The sequence below is a fragment of the Megascapheus bottae genome, chromosome X, assembly GCF_031878675.1.
Source record: "Megascapheus bottae isolate mThoBot1 chromosome X, mThoBot2.hap1, whole genome shotgun sequence".
Classification (NCBI taxonomy): domain Eukaryota; kingdom Metazoa; phylum Chordata; class Mammalia; order Rodentia; family Geomyidae; genus Megascapheus; species Megascapheus bottae.
This window is the reverse complement of record NC_143547.1, coordinates 15,672,666-15,693,385: the sequence shown is the minus strand read 5'-3', so window position 1 is coordinate 15,693,385 and position 20,720 is coordinate 15,672,666. Positions and strand designations below refer to the sequence as shown.

General features: G+C 35.3%; 1 protein-coding gene across 3 annotated transcripts in view; it reads left to right on the top strand.

Moving 5' to 3' along the window:
- Tab3 (TGF-beta activated kinase 1 (MAP3K7) binding protein 3) overlaps window positions 1–20,014 on the top strand; it is a 55,664-nt gene extending 35,650 nt beyond the window's left edge. For all 3 annotated transcript variants that reach the window (XM_090327023.1, XM_090327022.1, XM_090327024.1), the window contains 5 exons: window positions 199–359; window positions 6,055–6,148; window positions 9,047–9,130; window positions 13,209–13,310; window positions 15,503–20,014. In XM_090327023.1, the coding sequence (XP_090183149.1) occupies window positions 199–359; window positions 6,055–6,148; window positions 9,047–9,130; window positions 13,209–13,310; window positions 15,503–15,651 (590 nt within the window). In that variant the 3' untranslated portion in view covers window positions 15,652–20,014. The remainder of the gene's footprint in view (window positions 1–198; window positions 360–6,054; window positions 6,149–9,046; window positions 9,131–13,208; window positions 13,311–15,502) is intronic.
- The last annotated feature ends 706 nt before the right edge of the window (window positions 20,015–20,720 follow it).

Sequence of the window (20,720 nt, the reverse complement as noted above, 5' to 3'; positions counted from 1 at the left end):
GAACAAATGGGTGATGTCATTTTGGTAGCAGTTACAATCTAAATTAAAATGCATATGGAAGCCAAATAGCACTTAGGCCTTAGAACAAATGTCAGCCCCTAAATTGGCATCTTTTATACACAGCAATGCATGTTCAAAATTTCCAGTGATGTTTTCAATGTTATTCTTTGCAATGACTTTATCTGTAATGCTATATAGCCTTGCTGTTACATCAGCGAGCAAGGATGGAGAGGTTAGCAAAGCAATTGAAACTTGAAAAAGAGGAGCTAGAGCGACTGAAGGCTGAAGTTAATGGTATGGAGCATGACCTTATGCAGAGAAGACTCCGAAGGGTCAGTTGCACTACTGCAATCCCCACGGTAAGTGATCCATTGGGATGTGTTGATAAGGACATAAGTACATTGTCTGTATAGACCATTTGTTTCTGTGTTAGGTTGTTCCTAGCAGGGTTTTTGCTTTGTCAAAAAAATGGATGTGAGACTTGCTTTTAGTAGTTCTCATCAATATTTTTAAAGACTGACAAAGTGACATGTCATTCATTATAAATTGCTATCACAGAAAAAGCAAACTCTTACCAATCTTTTTTTTATAAATTATTCTCTATGTACACATTCTTCTAAACACACAACACATAATTTTTCAAACATTCATTTTTCTAAGTGTTTTAGTTAAAATCAGAGTAGAGTTTTGAAGAAGTTATAGAATACTTTGAGGCAATTTTGTTAAGTGTGATTGTAGAAACAAGATGATAATATTGACTGGTAGTCATTCAAGGAAATTGCTACTGTAAAAAATGTGTTGTATTTACATTTGCTGTCTTATTTAATGGGTATGAATTCTAATCATCTGAAACACCTTGGAAAATTCTAAAACATGTCTCCTAAAACTGAGTGGTTTTTCAAACTTCTATTCAGCCTCTCATTTCAACTTTCAACATTGATTTTTCAAGAAATATTTCTTTGCATACAGTTTATGAGTGTTGTACTAGATTATACCTGCCAGTATAAAATTAGATATGCCAGCAGGTAACCATATTACACTTCAGTATGTGAAGTGCTGTATATGTTCTTGGGCAATGAGAGAATCCATACATTAACTGGTTTCTGAATATACTCAATGTACTTGTACTCTAATAATTCTCCTGGAATGCCCCTCCAGTGATCTGTGTTTGTAAATCCTGTTGTTCTTTGAACTCACTTGCCCTCTACTTTTTCCACATTACTTATCCTCTCGTATACATTTAAGGCAATCTCTCACTGAAAGTTTACAGATTTAAAGAAGCAAGCAAATGCATCAGTTGTCCTACAATCAGCATGCCTTCAGATTTTCTCACAGAGTCATTTTCATCTGAACTTTCTGGTTTTAAAGGGGGTCTATGAGTTTCCTGACATTATATGCACTTTGATTTGCGGGATTATATAGGAGGTGAATATGTAGCTTTTGTTCAGTTATCTTAAGGTTACTACATTGAAAGGAATGAGGAACAACTGCCTTACAGTACAGTATAGATAGTATTGCTATAGGCAGAGTGCAAAAGGGAAAGATTTTATGACGGAAAAAGAACTTGAAGTAATGAAGGCTTTAAGGTAAAACAGAGTCTTACTTTTAGGAGGCAGTGAGTGAGTAGAGTTCCCTGGTTTAAGCACGAAATTTCTGATGAATTTACAGGGGTTAATAATATACATAGAAGTAGAGTGGAGGCTTAGACCTTGAACAGTTTTTCCAAGGTGTTACTCTTGAAAAATGTACTCTGCTGATAACTGGGACCCAGTAGAAGTTCTTGAGAAAGAGTCCCAATAGAGATATTTTCAGTGAGTTAGCATTTGTTTTAATTGATTGTTCCTTAGTTTAGTCATCATTAGAAGGGAGAGGTTAAATTACATAGTCATTTAACAAAACAAATTGAAAAGCCAGGCCCCGGTGGCTCATGACTATAATCCTAGCTACTTAGGAGGCTGAGATCTGAGGATCACAGTTCAAAGCCTGCCTGGGCAAGGGAGCCCATGAGCCACATATCTCCAGTTAACTACCCAAAACCAGAAGTAGCATTGTGGCTCAAGTGATAGAGATCTAGCCTTGAGCTGTGAAAGCTCTGGAACCATGCCCAAGTCCAGAGTTCAAGCCTCATGACTGACCAAAAAACAAAGACAAAACCAAAAATCCGACAGGTGCAAAAGAACCTGAGACTCTTATCTCCAATTAACCCTTAAAAAACAGGAAGTAAGGCTTGGCTCAAGGGTAGAGCTGAAGAGCTGAAATGCTCAGGGGCAGCGCCCAGGCCAAGTTCAAGCCCCAAGACCCACAAAAAGAAAAAGAAAACTGAAAAATTATGTCAGTTGTCTGGTATTTGGTGAAAAAAATGGCTGAAGCCTGTGACTCATAAGGGAATCCTTAGATAATTAAAGAACATTAAACGAACCTATACCTTGGAAGTCATATTCTTTAAAATGACTGTGTAAGCTTTGTTTAGCAATTCTTGCTGCATTGTAACTACTACTTTAAAATCATATTGATTTTTCTAAAATTCAAAGTAGAACACTGTTTAAGCTAGTATTGTGTTATTGCTTCCAAAAACTCTGTAACTTAAATTGAACTTTGATTGACAGTCCTTTTAGGAAAATGACATTGATAAAACCTTCTGTCGGTGGACTACAAAAAATAGGCAGAAAAGTATAATAAGCCCAAGTGTAGACACTCCTTCAGCATCAAAAATTGACAGGTCACATGACTGGTATTCAAGAGATAAAAAGTTGGAATGAGCTTTTTAAAAATTTTATTATATTGCATAGAGGGGTTAAAGTTATGTTTGCCGGATAGAAGGTGCATTATTTCTCACACATTGATATCTCTTCTCATATTTTTGTCACCATTTCCCTCTAGAATGGACTTTTTAAATAATTTTTTTGTTGTTTTTTTTTTGTTTTGTTTTGTTTTGTTTTTTTGATTTTTTTGCCAGTCCTGGGCTCGAGCTCAGGGCCTGAGCACTGTCCTTGGACTTTCTCAAGGCTAGAGTTCTACCACTGGAGCCTCGGCATCACTTCTGGCTTTTTTCTATGTATGTGGTACCGAGGAATCGAACCCGGGTTTTCATGCATGCTAGGCAAGCACTTTAACCACTAGGCCAAACTCCCGGCCCTTAAATAATTTTTTATTGTGATTGATTGAAGGGTTACATTATATTCACCAGATAGAAGGTGCATAACTTCACAAACATTGATACCCTTTCTCATGACATGGTCCCCATTTCCTTAACACCCTCCCCCCGCTTATCTTGATTAGAATGGACTTTTGAAAGAGTTGTAGATCTGTTTTCCAGTACTGTGTCACTGGAAAATCCTTGGATAATTAGCATTCACTTTAAGCTTATGTTTTATGTAATCCTGGCTACTAAGGAGGCTAAGATTGGAAGGATCTCAATTTGAAGCCAGACTTAGCAGCACTGCCCACAAGAGTCTATGTCTGATTAACCACCAAAAAGCTAGGCTGGAGGTGTATACAGCTCAAGCTGTAGAATATCTGCTATAAGCAAAAAAGCTCAGTAGGTATGAGGCTCTGAGTTCAAGCCCCAGTACCAGCAAAATGAAAAAAAAGTTTATTAGAATTCTTAATGAAAGTGGAATGCACACCTGTGATCACTACAGTGAAATATTTTTTTAAGGCAAGCACAAAGTGTGAGATAAGTAATAGTGTCATTCTCCCCCCCCATTTGCTATTTACAATGCATTGGATTAAATTCTACAGAAAATACCATCATTAAAGAAAGATACCTGTGAGAAAAAAATTGTATACCTACCCACACACATGTATATTTACAAATCTAGAGAAAAGATGAATCAGAAGTATTAACCAACTAAAATGGTAAGGATACAATTATTTTCAGTGTTCAGAGATAGAAATATTAGCCTTTTGCTAATAACATACAAAGATGATATAATTGTATGGAGTGGAGGAATATTTTACATTTTACCTTGAAGAGTAAAGAAGGTTTTAATAAGAAAGCTGCCATTGTCCCTATCCTGAAGTTACTTTTCTGCCTCATCTTATTCTAATTGGATTTTTGAACTACTGTCTAGCTTTTGAATCCCAGATATATAATTTGGGAACCAACAAAGAATATCAATGGTCTTTAAAGTGCCCAGGCAGTTGACTTATGATACTCCCCCACCTTCTGAATAGAACTTAGAATTTTTCATTTTGAAATGTTAGAAATAAACATTCTGTTACCACACACACACACACATTTGCTGCTAGTAGGGCCTAAACTCAGAGTTTCATGCTCACTTGATTTGCTTGCTTGCATGAGGCTGGCACTATACCACTTGAACGACAACCCCAACTCCACTTTTTGTTGGATGATTGGAGACAGAGTCTCAGGGATTTTTTTGCCTCGCTGATTTTCAGTTGCAATCTTTCATATTTTAGCCTTTTGATTAGCTAGGAATACAGGCATGAGGCACCAGCTCCTAGCTAACTCAGAAGCAGTGACAAAGAACATAGAAATCTTAACAACCCTGAGTTCAGTGTGTTCCAGTGGTTTTTGTTGCCAGCACATGTGTAGTTGTAGCCTGTTGACTGTAATGCATATTGTCATGCTGAGTTAGAGCTTCCCTACTCAGGGCCATCATGACTGAAACAACTCTCTTCATTCAGATGGCTCAAAATACCTAGGGAAGGTCAGCCTTTTCTGCTTCTTAACTGCCACAAAGAATCTGTTCTTTTTACATGTTTTTATTAGTATAGTATAATTATCCAGCTCTTTTCACTGAGTGCTTTATCTTTGAAAATTCTCAAGCATATGTTTTAAACTATTTTAATATTGCCTAATAATTAAGGAAAGCATGCTACACATTATTATCACATGAGTAGTTTGCCAGTAGGAATGAGGAAAGTAAAGCGGTCCCTAACAAATATTTTTAAGTGATTTTTGTTGTTGTTCTCTTGCCAGTCCAAGGGATTACAGCTCAAACCCTTTTTGCTATTTTTTTGAACTTCTGGTTCATGCTAATTTAATGGGCATTCCAACTCATTCTTACAATACCTCCTAAAGATCTTGTACTTTTGTAAACTGAAAATAACATTTCTGCTCATTTTCTTCATTGTTAACATATTTAACTTTTGCCCACCCCCCAGTTTTTTCCCACAGAATAGGATGTTTCCATTTATTAATAGATACTTAACATTTTATACTATATAGTTGAAAGCATTATAGTTAACTGAGTTAACTCCTGGGATGTGCTAAAAATTCAGTACCCATGCCTCTAGAATTCACACACTGATTTTACTGTTTATGGATATGCACAGTAAAGAATAAAGAAGGTAAGGCTTCCAAAAATCTTTCTTGCTGCATTTTGCTGACTCCTGTGCTGAAAGGACTAAGAAGTTGGATGGGCTTGAAAGTTGGCAATAAACAACGTTAAAGAAAGAACAAACTCTATTTGTGCCTGAAATGATCATGTACTAGGTTAAGTACTGAGTTCAATTAAAAAAGACAAAAAGATTTCTAGATGAATTACTATGTAAGACATGAATGTCAGTCTTGGTCTAGCAGTCATTGGATTTTATTATTTTGCAAAAATTAACTTGTCTATGTCTCAGTTTTATCATCAATAAATTGGTGTGTTATATGGTAAAAGGTGCTTGAAACTAACACTAAAATGAGTACTTTTGTTATTTTTGCCCGTATAGACAAACTTAAACCATAGACATTTCTTGTTTGAAATGTTGATTCTTAGAGTTTACCTTGCATGAAAACATAAAAATAAGTCATTCTCTATAGTTGATGTTTTAGATGGTCTTTTCTGATAGAACATAGTCCAGAATCATAGCAAGCTGCTATATGCAGCTTTTGTTTATTAGTAGCTTTTTGTTGTTCACATTTTACTTGATTATTCCTTTAAAAGCATAATGTAAGGCTTCTTAAACATGTCCTCTTATGGAATAAAGCCATATTCTTGGTAATACTCAACCAAAGCAACTAACATGAAACCTAGTTCTTAACTGTTGAATTTGATAATGACTTTCCCACAATTGTTATTTTGGATCCTTTCTTACTAGCCTGAGGAAATGACAAGATTGAGAAGCATGAACAGACAACTCCAGATAAATGTTGACTGTACACTGAAAGAAGTTGATCTTCTTCAATCCAGAGGTATAGACTTGAATATTTGGTAAATTATAAGTAATATTGTGGTATTTTAAGCTGCCTAGCTAGCAATAATTTTGATATCATAGGTTTAAGAGACAGCTTTTATCCATTATAAGATTAAGAGATTCCTATATCCCATGGTCATATAACAGATTTGGGGAGTTTCAGAAGTTATTTTTTCTTTGGCAGTTTCATCATTTAGTTTTTAGCATTTTAGACTGTAGAACAGTTGTTATTTTACATTTTTTAGTCATTTAGTGACTATATTTAATAAATTGATAGGTTTCGTATTCTAAAACAGTAGAGTTTATATTATAGTCATCTAAAAAAATGAATATCCCAAATTAAGAATTCAATATGCTACTTTGGGGTTATCTGTTACATAAAAATATTAGAGAATAATCATAGTACAGTTCTTTGGATTTCTGATAGAAGTATGATACAACAGCAGCACTTTTAACTGCTTTTCATCCACATCAAATGCCATACTATAGATGGCCTTCATTTCTTTTGGAAAATAGACTGTTTTCTAAGTTGCTGCACACTATTAACTAACAGATGACCTTTTTTTGCAAGTCCTGGGATTTGAACTCAGGGTCTGGGCAGTGTCCTTGGACACATTTTGCTCAAGGCTAGTGCCCTGCCACTTGAGCCACAGCACCACTTCCAGCATTTTCTGAGTATAGGGTACTGAAGAATCCAACCAAGGGCTTTGTGCCTGCTAGGTGAGCACTCTATCAGTAGGCTCTGCTACCAGCCCCAAAGATGACTTATCTTTAAGATTCCAAGACAAATCACTAAAAATGCAAAGGACTTTGAATTAGGTATAGATAAGAAGGTTAACTGGGGAGAATAATCATTTTTAGATTCTAAAGAAATGAAACATAAAATTACTGATCAGTGTTCTGCAAACACATCCACCTCCCTGTTTTTGAAAAGAAGTTTTAGTGAAGTAGTAGACACACCTATTTGTTTACATATTGTCCGTGGCTACTTTTGTGTTTCAAGGACACAGTTGAGTATTTGCAACAGGGATTATATTATAGGCCACAAAGTCTAAAATATTTATTATCTGGCCCTTAAAGTTTACTGAGCTTTGCTTTAGGTCATTGTGGATGAGTACCGTTTCTGTAAGACAATGTGGATACTCAATTATAGTCAAACATTAAAATATTGATATATTAGTTAAATATGCAGCTCAGTGGCAGTGTGATTGGATTACCTAGAGTATAAAAGGCTCTGAGCTCATTCCCCACATAAGAACAAAATACTACTATATTCATGTTCTACTACATTAAAGTTGATATGTAACTTTAAACAATTAGCATTTTTTAAAACAACTTTCCCCCAAATCCTTATACTTTCTATTCTTAATTATGACAGCGAAGAGAACATCTACATAATCACTTTTAGGAAAGAGAAAAGAGGTAGGTGAACACAAAAGATACAGAATTATCTGAACAATATAAACAGACAAATTTGAACTCAGAAGTTGAGCTGTGCACTAGAGGTTCCCTTAAAGTTATTTTTAGATGCCTAGTCACTGTATAACCTACTAGTTTTAAACAGTAAAAGGAATCAGTATGTATGATGGGGAGTTTATATAAGCTGTTGCATCAAGTTTTGTACTTGTGTGGTCTTTAAGCAAAACAAACGACACTAACTGAAACATTTGGTTAAGATATGTATAGGAAACCTTATAGGATCCAGAAATTAGAACATCAGTTGTACCTTTAGTAATTGAAGAAATAGAGAAACAGCATCTTAAAAATAAAAATCTAATTAATTCACCAATAGCATTGTGACTTTTATGAACTATAATAGGAATCATTTTTAGAAAATTCTCTTAAAATAAATGAACATATCCAACTAGGATATGTAATAGGACCTGCAAGCTTTTAGTCTGCATTTTGCATGCACTCTTTGTAAGCATTTCTAAATCTCTTAAGGAGTACAAAATACTTTACGCTAAATTTCACAGCTTAGAAAACCTTATATTAAGTTTTTGCCTAATTTTTGGTGGGGTGCAGCATGTAGATTACATGTAAGTCAGTGTATGGATTGTAAAGCGGCTTAAATGTTTAATAAGGAAAAGTTTTGTTGGGAGAAAAATCAAATTTAGAAAACAAAATTTGATGTACTTAAACTGTGAGTACCAAATAGCATAAAGCATGGGTACATGTACAAAGCTTATTTGGATTCATGTAGAATAACCCTAGTACAGAAGTGAAAGTAACACCCAGAATTACTGGATCCACACTGAATTTGGGAGAGTCACAGTAGGTTTAAGGAGTGATCAATTTAAGGGGTGGCAATTCTCAATGATTGTTCTGTGTATTCAGAAATAGGCAACATTGTCAAAGCTTCTAGATAGCATTTAACATTAAATTTAATATTGCTTTTTCCTGAAAATTTAAAATTATGAGCTGCTGATATTTCACATTTGTTTTGGTTCTTTGATAACTCAAAATATAATTTGAGACTTAATTTGTATCTTTGACTTCTATAGATGAATTTATGACAATAAAGTTTTAAGGTAAATTATTAAAGTAAGCTTTCACTGTCTTATGGCTTGTTCATTAAATTAAATCAAGCAAAACAAGTAAGTCAGCAATTCTTTCCTTTCCCTTCATTAACCTCTTCAAATGCCCTCTGTGCATAATTCTGCTGAAGGAGACTAGTTTTACCATTAGGATTATTTTTCCTTAAGGTAAGACATTATAGACAGGTATTGGTTTGGTTAGATTTGATTTTTTTAAATCTTTTCATACAGGGATAAACAATTTCAGTGGGAAAAGGACGATAGGAATAATGAAACTATTTTCTCTTCTTTGTTTTCTCAATTTTTAAAAAATTCAAATAACAACACAAAAGAAACAAATATTTATATTTTCTTTATAGGAAACTTTGATCCAAAAGCTATGAATAATTTTTATGATAACATAGAACCTGGCCCAGTTGTACCACCAAAACCATCTAAAAAAGGTGAGTAGGGACACACCACAAACACTTTAGAAAATAAATAACCAAGGTTTTGAGGATTTCACATAACCATTTGGAGTATATCGATGATATTAATATGGACATACTGAAGGTCTCCAATTTTTTAAAACATTAAAATAACTCAATTACTAACAATGATACTTTAGATAGAATATTTTTTTTGCCAGTCCTGGGCTTGAGCTCAGGGCCTGAGCACTGTCCTTGGACTTTCTCAAGGCTAGAGCTCTACCACTTGAGCTTCAGCACCACTTCTGGCTTTTTTTTCTATGTATGTGGTACCGAGGAATCAAGCCCGGGTCTTCGTGCATGCTAGGCAAAGCACTCTACCACTAGGCCAAACTCCCGGCCAGAATATATTTTTAAAAGAAATGAAAATAGTACGTAGTTGAAATATTATTCAGCATTGTAGAAACCATAATTCTAAAAGGTAATTCTTACAAAAGCAGTAAGAATTGTAAAGATGTTATATGAGAATAAAAAGTGAGATCTACAGATTTTCAGGCAATAGAAGCCTTGTATGTTTCTAAAACATACCTTCCAAAACAATCGTTCATAACAAAGATTTGAGTGAATTATTTTCAGATACTCATTACATAGAAGTGATTTTATAGTAAAGGCATCAAAAAGGTAATTAGAATCTCATTCTTATTAACAGCCCATATTGTTTTATAATTACAATGCTAAAGACTGTATTAAAGTTATGTATTTGATTTTGTAAAGATAGTTTAATCACAAAGACGTTGAGGCAGTGGAAAATGTCTTATATTTAAATAATATTACTTGAGAGCTAAGTGTGGTATTGCTCCTCTGGAATCCCAGCTGCAAGGATACAATAGAATTGAGGCCCAATATAGCCAAGTACATGAGACAGTCCAAAAAATTACTGAAGCAAGAGAAGGTCTAGAGGTGGGTTTCAAGTGTAGAGCATTTGCATAGAAAGCACAGGTAATTACTTGGCAGTATAAGGATTTAAATTTTAGAATGGTTAAAATGTATTTAAATAATGTATCTTGACCTAATTCAGAATGCTTTGTATTTTGTTTATGGATTTCAACACAGATTCTGTTTTCTAAAAATGTCACAAAGAACAGTGTTGACTACCAAATTTGGCAACGTTACATGGAGTTTCCTGCTCAAAGCCATGGGGTCATATATATATTGATCACTTTAGTGTTTTAGGTTCATAAAATATGAGCATTTGAACTTAAGAAGTGTCATGTACTGGCAAACAAAATCTATCATGGAGGAATTGTCCTATTAAGGAATTGTGTTGAGAAACTGTTCCTCTGAGAGCAGAGGACCAAGTTGATCAGAAATGGTAGACAATTTATCACGTGCCCAGTACAAAAAACAAAGACATTGTTATTACTCAGAAAATTGCAAAGTTGCAGAAGTTATCTCATAGTAATAGGAGATAATGTAATGTTTTGAAGGAAATTGATAGCTTTAAAATGTGTGTGTGTGTGTATACATACACGTATACACTACATTCCACTATAAGAAGCAAAGGGCTGGGAGTGTGTTTTAGTAGTCTAGTGCTTGTCTGACATGTAGAAAGCCTTGGGTTACATTCTCAGGACCATATAAACAAGAAAAATCCTATGCTATCAAGTGATAAAGTGCTAGCCTTAAGCAAAAGAAGCTTGGAAACAGTGCCCAGGCCCTGAGTTCAAGCACTAGGACAGGCAAAAAAAAAAGAAGCAAGCAAGAAAGAGCCTACCCTATTTGAGTGGGATTGAATGGGATCTGACTAAGATTTTTTTGCCCAGGCTGACTTCACATCAAGATCCTTCTGAGTAGTTGGAATTACAAGTGCAAGCCACAGTACATGGCTCCCATTATTTTAATTACAAATCAAATATTCAATATGTAGATTATATAAATAGTGCTACATCCTATAAAGAGAATACTTGACCCCTTACTCCCAAGGAGTTTATACTATCCTCATGCACAGTTTGTGTGTGTGTGTGTGTGTGTGTGTGTGTGTGTGTGTGTGTGTGTGTGCGTGTGTGCGTGCGTGCGTGCGCGCGCGCGCGTGTGCACGCACGCTAGTCCTGGGGCTTGAACTTGTCCTATATGTTGTCCCTTAGTTGGTTTTTTTTTCCTTCATGGCTAGTGCTTTACTATTTCAGCCACAGCTCTACTTCTGGCTTTTTTGCAGTTTATTGCAGATAACCTTCTGGTTTATTGGAGATAAAAGTCTCATGGACTTTCCTGCCCAGACTGGATGCAAACTTTAATCCTCAGATCTCACCTTCCTGAGTAGCGAGGATTACAGATGTGAACCATTGGTGCCCAGCTCACAATTTTTCCTTAAGAGTAGAGTGCCATGTAAAATCATATTCTTTTCATAAATAATAAAACTTAGTTTTGTCAAGCTAATTCAATTGTCTGTATGAAGTCAGACTTGTTTTCTGTTAAGCATATTCTTTTTGGAGGCCAGGTCTTTCTATATATCCCAGGTTGACCTCAAACTAGAAAATCTCCTGCCTCAGCCTCTGGAGTTCTGGGATTGCAAGTGACTCACTACATTTGGCTTCGTTTTGTTTCTTAAATTAAATCACCCTTTAAAAATACATCTAATTTAGTACAGATTTATTTACCATTCACTTTAAACATAAAATTCTACTAGGATTGGTTTTTTAGTTTGAGTAAATGTCTTGGAGTTATTATAGAAATAGTCTAGAAATCCATGTGGACTATGGAAGTTTAGCAGAGTATTAGGGTGATAGAGACATAGAAACGTCTTTGGCTTGGACTTTGCCATTAAGCAATACAGTCTACCTGTGTGACTCAGCACGTCTCCCCAAGCCCTCATTGGAAACTTATAGAGGAGTAAGAACACTCACGTGGTGTTGCAAGACCTGAGTACTGCTAATCTGTGCACTACATAGAGGTGATCTGTTCAAACACTTAACTGTGTATCTTACAAAGTTTTTGTTAAAGTCAGCACATGACATTGTAAAACTTCTTCACAAATAGAGCTTTGCCCTTATCCTTTGGAACCTAAAGAGACATTTACTCTGATAGTGGAGTTAAATTTAAGTGCCTAAGCAGTATGCTTAGAATTCTGGAACAGTGATTTCCAGAGGAGGATTTTACTAGGGGATTATATGTGGGCTGAGGACTGATTAGAAAATGCAAGATCTTTTTTTCTTTGCTTCATAAAGGCAAATAATGTCTAAATTGACAACACTTTTAACTAATATAAAGATTTACTTACCAATAACCTATCAATTCATAGAAATAATACTCCATCAAAGCTTTGGCATACTCTAGTTTTTATCTACGTTGCAAAGTATCTACTGATCTGCTGCAAATTTAGGTAATTGGAATTCATAAAATGATTTTATTTCTTGGTACATTGTATTTTGAGTTATTTCTGCTCTTAATTTGGTTACATTTATATATTTAGTGTGTCTTTTTTGTGAGTATATCTTTTTTGGTGCTGGTCCTGGAGCTTGAACTCAGGGTCTGGCCACTGTCATTGAACGTTTTTGCTCAAGGCAAGCATTCTGCCACTAGAGCCACAGATCCATTTCTAGGTTGTGGTGGCTAATTGGAGTTAAGAGCCTCATGGACTTTCCTGCCTGGGCTGCCTTTGAACTACAATCCTCAGATCTCAGCTATCTCAGTGGCTAAAACTACAGGTGTGAACCATTAGTGCCCGGCTGTGTAGTGTATTCTTGACCCATAATTTTCTATTTACTGTTTATTCATATTTACTGAAGTGTGATCTCCTAAATATGATTTTTCACAGTGACATTTAATTGCTATTGCTGAGTTAATTGATGAAAAAGTGGAAATCTAGTGAGATAGGGCATTTGTTCCAAGTAATCAGAAAGGATTGAAAAGGTTGTAAAAGCCATAACTCTATGTAGGTTGCAAAGAAACATCAAATGTAGTACTTGCAGTTCAGCCAACTAAAGGCAACATGAGCACAAGAAATCATGTAAACACACTCGGCTGTGGGTTGCACTGTCGATCTTTTGTGAGTTTGTACATTCTAGCTGAAGAATGACTTGATTTCACCTAACTGGATTTGTTTTTTATTATGCAGACTCCTCAGACCCGTGCACCATTGAGAGAAAAGCCCGAAGAATTAGCGTGACTTCCAAAGTACAGGCAGATGTCCATGACACCCAGGCAGCAGTTGCAGATGGTTTGTACTTCTGTGTCCAGAGTTTGTGTTAACCTGTGAAGAGTTACCATAATGAAAACCTTATTTTCTTGCTTGTAAAATTATAAGTCACATGTATAATTCATAAGAATAGCCAAAGTAAAAAAAGAAATAAAAATTCATTTTAATGTACTTTAATCTAGCATATATAAACTTTCGATATGAAAAATATATACAGTTTTTCCAAAGTTGTCAAAATCTGTTATTACATATTTTTAGTCCTGATTATAGAGTTTGAATTCAGGTCCTTGGTGTTTAAGTTTTTTTTGCTCAAGGCTAACACTCTGATACTTGAGCCACAGCTCCACTTCCAGCTTTTCGGTGGTTAGTTGGAAATTAGTATCATTTTTTAAAAAAAAATTTTTTCGGTTGTGGGGCTTGAACTCTGAGCCTGGTCACTGTCTCTGAACTCTTCAGCTTAAGGCTTGCGCTCTACCACTTGAGCCACAGCACTACTTCTAATTATTCCATTTTAAATTGTCAGGAAACTAAACAGTCAAGAATCCAAGAATCCCTAGATGTCTTATGTTAGGTTAAAAGAGGTTTAGTGGCTTTTTTTTAGTTATTAATGTAATTAAAAAAATACTCAGTTTGAAAACTTTTTTCACGTTGAAGGCTTCGTTTAGAATTAACAAAGACAATGTAACAGCTAGAAGTTTAATGCCTTAATTTTTCTTACTCTATAATAAATATTCATGAAATATATCATCTGTTCTGGCAAAGGATAAATTGAGCTGTTAAAACTTGTATGTATTTTAAGGTATATTTTCCTTTGAAAAGACAGACTTACTGTATAAGATCTTTTCTATAAACATTCTTAGTTTAAGCAGAAGGCTCTGTTCTTTCTTCCATATAAGAAAAAAAAAAACCATAAAATCTACATGTTCACAAGTCAGAAACCAAAAGACAGGTGGTGATGGTAATTGGAACTGGCATTTAAAGCAAGAGAAACAAGCATCTCTTGGTTTGTAGTTATAGGAATAGGCCAGAGAATCCAATAATTTTCTTGTTGTATTGTAAAACTAGGGTTACCTACCTGATTGGAGCTAAGTCTTATCATGGGGTAAAGTTCAGGGTCTTCACCTCAGTTCCCTTTACCTCTTGGGGAATGTTCACACCAGCCATTTGTCACAAAAGGCAAAATTGATAAGCCAGAAGTCACCTAGTTAATTTTCAGTGGACTATATGCTCAGCCTCAAATAGTTAACTGACAAAGGTTCCTCAGATCTCAGTTTCTTTTGTTACTTATTTGGAAAACTTGCTTACCTTAGATCTTAATCGCATTTTCGGGTCATAGTGAGGGTTTCCAGAGGATTCTCTCAATCTCGTGGTCTTGCCCCACTTTTCTAGGATGAATTCCATCTGGAGAGCTTTAGCCTTTTAGTCACTTGCCTTATTTTCAGGGATTGTTCCCAAAAGGTAGGATTTACAAATTAACTAGTAGAGTCACAAAGCTCAGAAAGAATGAAGACTTTATGGGAACACAAGTTTAGAGGTTTTCTTTTTTTAAATTCTAGAGATCAATATAAGGTTACCAGTATTTGATATTGCCAGTTAGAGACAATTTTTCAAAACTACTCTATGAAGTATATTTTTAAGTCTTACATTGAATAAATTTTAATTTTATGAATAAGTATAGAGTCTTCATCTGTTACAAACTCTGTATGATATTTATGAGCCATTAGTATAGAAGGCCATCATTGGATATTGGAGCTTTAAGGCCTCATAGAAGATGACACACATTGCATAAGACACATAGTCGATAATACTATAGAAAGGAGAAGTCAGTAGGCTGAAGATATCAAGGACATTATCCTATGGAGATTATTTATCATGATATAAAATAGTTCCCATTCTTAAAAATGTCTAAGATAACGCATAACTGTTCAGTATTTAAGAGTAATGAATTAGGAAGGCAATCTCTTCTGGATTTGTATCTATCCTCTTCTGACAGCAAGTAAATCAAAGTATTTAGAGCAAGGTAGATTGTATATATTATAAATGTTCTGTTCATTTATGCTTTTCCAGTCAATGTCTTTGCCAGTTGGCTTACCCATTAAATGTTAGGAAATGTTTTCCCTCGCTGATGGTAGTTTTTCATTCCAGTTTAAATCATACTTCAGAATAAATTTAATTGATGTTCCCTTCTCCTTTAATCCTTACTTCCCCCTCAGAGCATCTAAGTGGCGCTAAACAAAGTCCTCGGCCACAACCTCGAGATGAAGACTATGAAGGGGCTCCGTGGAATTGTGACAGCTGCACCTTTCTCAACCACCCTGCACTGAATCGCTGTGAGCAGTGCGAGATGCCACGGTACACTTGAATTCTGAAGAGTCTGCACCAGGTTGAGAGTGAAACTTTGAGCACCCACCAGAAGAAAAGGAAACCTGGGGAATCTGTTCATCTGCCCAGCCTTTTCATTTCTGATTTCATGGGAGGGGAGGAGAAGGAATGGCACTGGAAGTCATTGTGCTCACGAAAGGAGAAAGAGGGAAGTTTTTCTTGTTGTTGTTTTGTTATTGTTTTGTTTTCTTAACTCATTACAGAATGAGAGAGAGAAGGGGATACTTGAAACTGGGAAAGGATTCACTCCTGAAAGAATGTACACAGGGGAGTCAAGAGCTCTTCTATAGAATCCCAGTTGTTAAAAGTTACTGCTGAGTGGCCCTTACTTTTTAAAGTGGAACTTTGAATTGTGGGATGAAATGTTACAGTTTCTGCAGACAAACTGTGAATTCCAGAGCAGACTTAACATGGTCATGGCTCTTTGGAAACCAAGGCTCCCTGTGCTTCTTCCCGGCTACTTCCTATAAAGAGAAGTACAGGAAAAAGCACCTAGAATGTGGGTATTTTATCTTTTTGTGGCAAAATAATGAGGGTTTTTTTGTAATTGCTGCTTTTTTCAGGGGTAATTTCAAACATAAGTACAGATATACACAAAATGTTTTAAAATGTGATTTGTAACAGTCAGGAATTGGGCTTATCAGGCACTTAGTGGGAAAGTACAATCAGAGGAGGTAAGTTCCCTTTGGCTTGTACAATGGTGTATCAAGCTACATCAACACTGGTAACTAAAGACCTACTTATGCTGCGTAAAAGGCAGATATTTCAGTTACTGTATGCTTTTATTAGGCCCTTAGTTTAAAAAGTAAACCCTTACAAAGTATGATTTTATATGTGACATTTTCATAAAACTGTGCTTTACCAATAGCACAATGAATGTATGCCAAATACCAGTCCATTCCAAAATCTGTTTGGAAATCTAGAGCTCAGATGTGCTTCTTATAAAATGTTTGCAGTCCATAGGGCCAATTTGTCCCTCCTTTCAATTATACCATGAATTCATAATGTTTACAGCACAGATAATACTTTGTGCCATAATCCTAATTTAGCTGTAAAAAAAAGTCAACATGAGCTGTTCAGTAAAGAATTATTTGCACATGTTAATAAGCCAATGTGAGGGATTAAAGTTGGCCTGTATCACATAACACACTGCATTATTTGAGCAAAAGAATACTATGAATTTAAGAAATACTATGTGGCTGAAATTATAGCCTAGTGTGTACAGGGCCCTAGGTTTGACCCTAAGCGCGCATATATATATATATATATATATATATATATATATATATATATATAAAGAGAATAATAAATGCAGAATACTTTCAAACAAGCAACCTTTTTTTTGCCAGTCCTGGGCTTGAGCACTGTCCTCTGACTTTCTCAAGGCTAGCACTCTACCACTTGAGCCTCAGCACCACTTCTGGCTTTTTGCTATGTATGTGGGGTACTGAAGAATTGAACCTGGGTCTTCGTGCATGCTACACAAGCATTCTACCACTAGGCCAAACTCCCGGCCCCACAAGCAACCTTTTTAATTACTATTTTAAAAAATCACTGGCTTTGCTTAAATAATGTTAAAGCACTATTTCTAAATAAATTTTTGGACTGAACAAATAAATTCTGTGACTCATCAGAATATATCAATGGAAAAAAATTACTACTAGCACATTTAAATTATTTGCCATTGTTGAATTTCCTTCTTGGCTCAGAATTGGATTTTGGAGTCCCCTCCATTTTATTGAATATTAAGAGCAATAAATTTGATAGGTTTTCCCATTCTGTATAATTTTATGTGAGATTATAAATTTAGGAATACCAGGTTTCGCCCCCCCCCCGTTGTGTATACATACATATAAACATGCACTGTTTGTGCTGTCATTGTATTCTGAGTTAGCATTAATCCCTTGACAGACCTGGAAAAACAAAAGCTGCACTTAATAGCATAATGAAACCAAAGGTATAACTCATTGTCATAGCTTTCCATCAAAATCATAACTTCATACACTGAGTATAGCTTTGAAAGCATTTTTTTTCACATGTGGAAAACTCCCCAGAATATATCCACTTGTCTCTCCAAGTAAGCCAGGCTATGTAATTACACTGATAAAACATCTCTCATATAGCAACTGTGGAAAAACTGTGAAAATAATGGTGAGAAAGACAGATTTGAGAGCATAAGCTTGAAAATGGTTTTCTTCAGAGGCTTTTATAACACTGGTTTTTGTCCATCTTCACTAATAATCTAGCGGTCCTACTATCCTGTAAGATGCATTTTTATTGTTTCATATTGTGTTAGTGATGGTCAGCCCTACTTGGTATCATGAAACAGCTTGGGGGAGACTTTACACACACACACACACACACACACACACACACACACACACACACACACACACACACACACACACTATTACATACATGAACACTGCTCCAGATTCTAGTGAGAAGGTTTACCAGTGTTTGTAGTGATATGCTGAAGTGGCAGCAATTATCTTGGCAGTTGTGAATTGAAAATGAAGGTAGCATGTATGAAAACAATCTGATGCTTTATTAAAACCATGTAGCTGACTTAAAACTATTGCATGAAAATACATCAAGGTTAATAAACTGTTATCATACAGTAGATGCATGGTTTCAAGCCCTTTGATGACATATGTAGTCTACCATTGCTTTCACCTGCCAGGAAAAAGGAGGAAATCATGGATCTGCTAGGTGTGGAGGGTGGGGTATGAGAAATCAGAGTGACTTTAAGGGAGTTTTGTATACAGTAATTTTTTATTGTGCACATGTTTCAAATGCCACCATTGGCTGCATTGTGTTTATAAAAATGAGTAAAATAATTTGACACTGGTAAATTTGATATATTTAACTGTGCCCCATATGTAAACTGCTTTTTTACATAAGATCAGCTTGGTTAAGAATTCACCCAATTTTCAAGGTGTTTTTTCAGAAGGATCTTTTGTCAGATTGGTGTGTACAAGCACTTGGCCTAGAAGTGATACGTTATAAAGTTGGGTGATTCCTGGCTACAGAGGTGCCTCTGCCCTTCGATCAGTTATTCTGGTTCTTGTAAGAGGCTTGCTTTCTTAAAAATACTAGTTTGGTGTATCTGGTATTATAGACTTGACTATCCATTTTACATCATTTCACTGTTTTGTAAACTGGATTTTTAGAAAAAAAACATATTTACCATTGTGTTAAAAGAATATTGCCCCTTAAAATTGGGACTTCTTAAAAAAGTGTATAATGGTAATAGAGGAGCAGAAACTTATAAGCATTGTATATTGTTTTGATATTGACCTAGTTTGGGAGAAAGTAGAGGCAAGGGATTTTAAAGAAATGTGTTGTAAAAATGTAGTTTTAGAGCAGATTAATGATGGTGGGGGAAAGTGTTGCTAATTTGCTTATTTCCCTGAAACAAATGGGAAATATAAGCAGTTTAATTTTAAGGAGCTGGTCTCAACTTTAGTACTTTGAATTACAAATGAAATCAATGTTTCTTTAAATTTTGTCAGTTGCTTTATCACAGTTACCTAGGGTTCATATCCAACTTTTGTCACAACTCCATTTTATGTAGTCTTTTAAAAGGTAATTGTAATGTCTTTCTGACAGTATAAACAGAAAGCAAGAATATAAGGTGTAGAAGAATTGTCCTTTAAAAATATCAATTATATATCCTGGAATGTGAAGCTGACCCTTTATAGTTATAAATTGAATTATTTTAATATTGTACCACTGTTAGATCTTGAGTGAGCCCATGTTACAGTGTGTGTGTATCTGTAGAAAGAAGAAAATGACTATTAAAATGTTACTTTTAAAAAAATCTGAATTGGGCACCACTGCCTGTGTTGCACCACTACTGTATCTTTTTGAAAGAATTAACAGTATTTTCCTATTGTGAAAGTTAATTCTGATGTTTTCACATTCACCAGACTTTTTCTGTATTATTTGCATCCCCAAATATTTAATACAAGTAGATTCTGCATGGCTTGGGCATTCAGAGATTAATAGAATGATGACTCAATTTTAATTTTTAAAGCCATGAAAAGTTGCTTTGAGACTGAACAATTCTGAATTCTTATTTATAAATAACAACACCCAATGTCCATGTTTCTTTCCCTACTGTAAAAGAATTGATCAGTTTCTTCATTAAAGCAGCAAAAACTTATTAAATCTTGTAAATACCCTGTGTCTTTTAGATTTCTGTGTATGCTGTGAATGAAGTTATTTTGAAATGAAATTGTACAAAGGCATTTTTAAAGGCTATGCATGCACCGTACCTCCAAACAGTACATATTCAGAAAGTCAAAGATTTCTGCAAAATAAATTAATAAACTAAAGCACTACATTCTGCATCTTTTCTGTGTAGTTAGATATAATCAAATAGTTCTTATCCATTCATTTGCATCTCTGGATTAACAAACCTACTTAAGCACATTTAGCTTCATTAGAACATGCAGTGATGATAGATTTGGGACCAGTATTAAAAGCATAGTTCTCAACTGGAAGATTTCGTGAAAATGTGTATAAACAGATTTTATGTAAAAGTTGAAAAATTTTAAGGACTTTCTTATTCCACTTGGCATTATACAAAAGGATGAACAAATTGCTCTTAAAAATGTCAGCAGAGGGGCAGGGAGGTTGGCCTAGTGGTACAGTGCTTGCCTAGCATGCACGAAGACCCGGGTTCGTTTCCTCGATACCACATACATAGAAAAAGCCAGAAGTGTGCTGTGGCTCGAGTGGTAGAGTGTTAGCCTTGAAAAAGATGCTGCAAAGTGGTTCTGGAAGAACACTCAGGCCTCAGGACTGGCATCATCATCATCATCATCATCATCATCATCAATCACCATCATGTCAGCAGGGCACCAGTGGCTCATGCCTGTAATCTTAGCTACTCAAGAGGCTGAGCTCTGAGAATCAGTTTGAAATAATCAAGGCCAAGAAACTCCCATATTGACAAACTCCCATACTGACAAGAATAACATTAAAGTGATTTAAAACAGAAAGATAGCAACTGTTAGAAAAGATGTGAAAGAGGGGAATCAG